Source organism: Squalius cephalus (assembly GCF_949319135.1).
Source record: "Squalius cephalus genome assembly, chromosome: 10".
Classification (NCBI taxonomy): Eukaryota; Metazoa; Chordata; class Actinopteri; order Cypriniformes; family Leuciscidae; genus Squalius; species Squalius cephalus.
The window spans coordinates 685,054-690,000 of NC_137131.1; the positions used below are offsets into that span (position 1 = coordinate 685,054).

Here is a 4,947-nt window from a genome sequence, read left to right on the forward strand (position 1 = left end):
TTCCCAGTTTATAAATGACAATTAAATACTTTTTTCTCTCAATTGCGAGTTTATAAACGATAATTGTGACTTTTGCTCGCAATTCCGTTTATAAACGTCAATTCTGGCTTTTTTTCTCGCAATTCCCAGTTTATAAACATCAATTTTGACTCTTTTCTCAAAATTTCCCAGTTTATAAACGACAATTCTGACTTTTTTCTCGCAACTGCGAGTTTATAAACGACAATTCTGACTTTTGCTCGCAATTCCGTTTATAAACGTCAATTATGACTTTTTCTTGCAATTCCCAGTTTATAAACAACAATTCTGGCTTTTTTTCTTGCAATTCCCAGTTTATAAATGGCAATTAGGACTTTTCCCTCGCAACTGCAAGTTTATAAATCACAATTAGGACTTTTTTCTCACAATTCCCAGTTTTATAAATCGCAATTTTGACCTTTTCTTGCAATTTTGAGGTTATAAATCGCAAGTCTGACTTTTTTTGCGCAATTCTGAGTTTATAAATCACAATTCTGACTTTTTTCTCGCAATTCAGTTTAATAACCGCAATTTTTACTTTTTATTGCAATTCTGAGTTTATAAACTGCAATTTTGACTTTTTCTCGCAATTATGCATTTATAAACTGCAATTTTGACTTTTTTTTTTTACAATTTCGAGTTTATAAACCAAGTTTATAAATTGCAAGATATAAACTCAAAATTGTAAGAAATAAAGTCAGATAAAAAATTGCAAATACCTTTTTTATTTTTTATTGCGTGGCGTAAACAAGCTTCCATATAAACATCAGGTTAGAGTCAAAGGAAACACAGAGCGAGTTTAGAAAGTGCTTCGATATAGTACAGTAACATATAAATGTAGAACTGAAGGTCATAACTCAGATCATAGAAGAGCTTAGAAGAGCTGCAGTGACACGACGAGGAACATGTTTTAATGTGTAATACTGCGAGGCATCAGACATTCATTCATCACATCAACAAACACAGATGTGCACTGGCACTTAATAAATAATCAGAACCGTGAGCTGCATCAGATCTCCGCTTTACACCAGTACGACACACACACACACGAGAGTCCGGATGAGCAGGAGTCCAGCTGCACATCTCCATCTCAGAGCTTCTGCGGGACCTCAGTGTTCAAACCTCGGCCTCACGCCTGAAGAAACACCAGCGCTTTGATTCATTCACAGACGCTCTAGTTCCCCTCAGGGGTCAAAGGTCTCCGGTCTCTAAAGGAGTGTGTGTGTGTGTGTGTGTGTGTGTGTGTCTACTGCCCTCTGCTGGCCGATCTCAGTTTGATGATCCACTCACCGCTTGGGTTGTTGTTGTGCAAGTCAAACAAATGAGTCTCTGGATCCAAACAATGTTCACCTGATCCATGAAACAAGATTGAGCCATTACAGATATACATGTGTAGCTTAAAAACATGTCTATAGTGCTGTTTAAATGCAGAAACTGGGTGGACAGCAAATTAAACATATACATACATTTATATATAACAAACTAAGAGAGGTGACCCATGTAATATTAATATAAATATTCCAGTATTGTTTTCTGGATGATGGGCTTTCTCCTCATGCACACGGCCACACGATATTCCCATTTGAGACTGATAACTCTGTATAATAACTATAATAACTCTTTATAATAACTGTAATAACTCTGTTTTGGGTTTTGTCTCATTTGGCACAAAAAAACACTTACCGATATTCCCACCAACTTCATAGACGGCACAGTCTGGGAATGATGTGGAGCCATTTCTGTGAGAGGGAAAATATAATGCATTATACTGAAGGATTTATTTGTGTGTGTGTGTGTGTGTGTGTGTGTGTGTGTGTGTGTGTGTGTGTGTGTGTGTGTGTGTGTGTGTGTGTGTGTGTGTGGTACCGTTTCAGGAGCCCCCTGCTGTTATCCGAGGCGTGCAGCTCTTTATAAAACTGGGACATCAGGTCTGAGGCGCGAGAATTAACGGCGAGACGAAACTCCATCGAGGAACTCACGTCACCCAGCTGGATCTTTACAGTACGACACTGCTGAACACACACACACACACACAAAAGAAAATAATTACTTATCAATAACTGATCATTATGAGCCAAAAACTCCTCAAAATAAAAAATAAAAAAATAACAAATTAAATATAGAATTATTATTATAGATATCTGAACATATTCATATTATATTTAATTGAATACAATTTAACGAATATATATTTTATAATATAGCATTTTAAAATTAATAAAAATCAAACTTGAGAATTTGACAGCAAACCGACATGAAAATAATGTTACGATGGATGTAAAATAGGCTTCACTTCCTTCATGCATAAATCTATAATTATTCTCCATGATTTGAAGTGAACAGGTTTTTTCATAATAGAAGATGATTCTGTTTTTAGGCGCATCTCACATGAGCTCATGTCACGATCTCTAGAGCTTTTACACACTTCATGTGTTCAATCAGGTCCTGTAAGCGTCTGTTCCTGAGACTAAAGCCTCTAAAGGGATCATCCCTTCATCCTCTCACACACTCACATGCGCACACACACACACACACACACGCACGCGCATAGCACACTCACACACACACACACACTCACGATCTGTCGCTCTCTCTCTCACAGTCTCTCCCCCCCACCCCTCTCTCTCTCTCACTCTCCCCCTCTCTCTCTCTCTCTCTCTCTCTCTCCCTCTCTCTCTCTCTGTCTCTCCCCCCCCCACCCCTCTCCCCATCTCTCTCTCTCTCTCTCCCCCTCTCTCTCTCTCTCTCTCTCTCTCACAGTCTCCCCCCCCCCACCCCTCTCTCTCTCTCTCTCTCTCTCTCTCTCTCTCCCCCTCTCTCTCTCACAGTCTCCCCCCCCCTCCCCCCCCCCCTCTCTCTCTCTCCCTCCCCCCCCCCCTCTCTCTCTCTCTCTCTCCCCCCCACCCCTCTCTCTCTCTCTCTCTCTCTCTCCCCCCATCTCTCTCTCTCTCTCTCCACCCCCCCCACCCCACCCACCTCGCTGGAGTTCTTGTCGGGTTTGTCTCTGCTGTCGGTGTGGATCTTCCTGAGGAGGTTCTTGATGCGCTTGTCGTAGAACTGGTACCGACGGCTGCTGTTCTCGTTCAGTTTCCTCACTTGACTCAGCAAGAAGTTAGGAACCTGCAGAACAGCAGAGCAAGCGCTCATGAAGCAGACAAAACCACTTTAATCATGCACATAACTGGAATATGGCATAAAGCATGTGCGAATAAAGCAACATTTCCAATCCCATGCGTTCAAGAGAACAAAATCAGCACTTCCTGGGAAACTGGTGCAAAATATCAGTAATAAGAATGGAAGTTTCTGCAATCCGAAACACAATAAACGCTGTCATGTTCTCTTGTCCGAGGTTTATCACATCTTTTCGTTGATGTTTTCCCACTTCTTTCTCATAAATGATGTTTGAGTATGTTCACATCTCGTTGTTACTCCAAACATTCCTCTGTCATGTGACTTTTTTTTGTTGCGCATCAATGGATTTATTCTAAAAAGGTAAATGTCTTTCCCTCATGATTTATGCGCATGTCTGCTAGCGATGAGAGGAACAAGACGCTGGCGACCCCTGCTGGTCAGATCTGTGTAAATGCAGCGAAAACACAAACATGCATTAAATTTTACAAACTAATTGCAAATGTTTAATCGAAAGTGTAATCTGTTAAAGTCCCCTGTGGTGAAAATCCAGCTTTTAATGTAGTTTATGTGTCTATGTGGTGTTTTTAATCTGCTTTAAGACAAACCATGTGTAAGTTCATAAGTCGACAGCATTGCTGAGTATTTCCTCCTTAAGACTGCAGTGAACCAAAGACAGTCTCAAAAACACGCTTTGAAATCGCTGGTGTTTCTGACGTCACAAACTACCTTGTAACCAATCAGATCAACGTGTGATCGTCAACCAGTGGATCTCTGAGCTGAGTGAGTGAGTGGAGGCGGGGCTCATTTGCATATTCATAGAACAAGTGGCAAGGGTGTCGAGTTACATTCAAGATATTTTAAGGAATGAAGAAATACTTTAAAAAACAACAACATTTAAATATGTCATTTTGGTGATCAAAGATGAGTTTTAAGGGATAAAATGGTTGACTACAGGGGGACTTTAAATTCAGTCAACAAATAATCGTCTGTACAAAAGTAGGGCTTGTTTTATGGAGAGCTTTTAATTTTTTAATTTTTACTATACAAATGTGTAATTAAAAAAGTCTACAAATTTATAAAACTTCCCAAACAAATATAAGGATGCTGGTTGATGGGTTTGCAGAGATCTTCGTCCCCTACATTTCAAAACGTTTCGAAGTCTCGTTTCCTGAAATCATGAGCCTTTGCCAGTTTGATACGAGCTCCGAATCACTGCTTTCACACTGCAAAGGGTTTGAAGCCGCTTCGAATGCGACCGTTCTCAAAGTCAAAGACCCGCCCCCTTTAGTTACTGTTGCTCTGTCCGACAAGCCACGCCTCTTTCACACACACACACACACACACACACACACCATGTTCTCACGCAGTGAAACACACTTTTGATGCAAAACAAAGTCTCAACTTTTAAAACTGGTCATTTTTTAAATAAATTCAAACAATAAATACGGTTTTGTGGCTCTTTAATGTGTCCGACAGATCGCTCAGTTAAAGCGGCTCGTGAACCGATCATCTCTTCCTTCTAGCTCATTTATAGCATCAGATAAACATGAATGAACATCACACCGTCAAGTTCAAATCCTCCAGCGTTAATCTACTAACTCTCTGACTGCTGTGTCGGACAAAAATGCCGGATTCGGCGGATGGCGGATTATGATTGGTCAGATCGCCTGTCAATCAAACTCCCTGCGAAGGGTCAATTAAGTGCATATGTTTTTTCATGCACATCTTTTAAATTTATGCGTATCTTGGCAAAATCCCAGAATATGCCTAATAACAGGAGTGTGGACACGATGTCCG

At 40.5% G+C, this 4,947-nt stretch overlaps 1 protein-coding gene and 1 long non-coding RNA gene across 7 annotated transcripts in view; one reads left to right on the plus strand and one right to left on the minus strand.

The window, feature by feature from the left end:
• Positions 1–451: 451 nt before the first annotated feature.
• The window catches only part of arhgap40 (Rho GTPase activating protein 40), a gene marked incomplete at its 5' end in the record, with an annotated part of 29,496 nt that continues 25,000 nt past the window's right edge, over positions 452–4,947 (minus strand). For 3 of the 6 annotated variants that reach the window (XM_079883505.1, XM_079883501.1, XM_079883503.1), the window contains 4 exons: positions 452–1,368; positions 1,702–1,757; positions 1,885–2,027; positions 2,995–3,138. In XM_079883505.1, the coding sequence (XP_079739631.1) occupies positions 1,265–1,368; positions 1,702–1,757; positions 1,885–2,027; positions 2,995–3,138 (447 nt within the window). In that variant the 3' untranslated portion in view covers positions 452–1,264. Of the gene's footprint in view, positions 1,369–1,701; positions 1,758–1,884; positions 2,031–2,994; positions 3,139–4,947 lie in introns of all 6 variants that reach the window. The other 3 variants (XM_079883504.1, XM_079883500.1, XM_079883502.1) reach the window with 1 other exon arrangement.
• The window catches only part of LOC307165655, a 7,989-nt gene continuing 5,008 nt past the window's right edge, over positions 1,967–4,947 (plus strand). Inside the window, exon 1 of the long non-coding RNA XR_013822511.1 lies at positions 1,967–2,019. This is a non-coding gene — a long non-coding RNA (uncharacterized lncRNA). The remainder of the gene's footprint in view (positions 2,020–4,947) is intronic.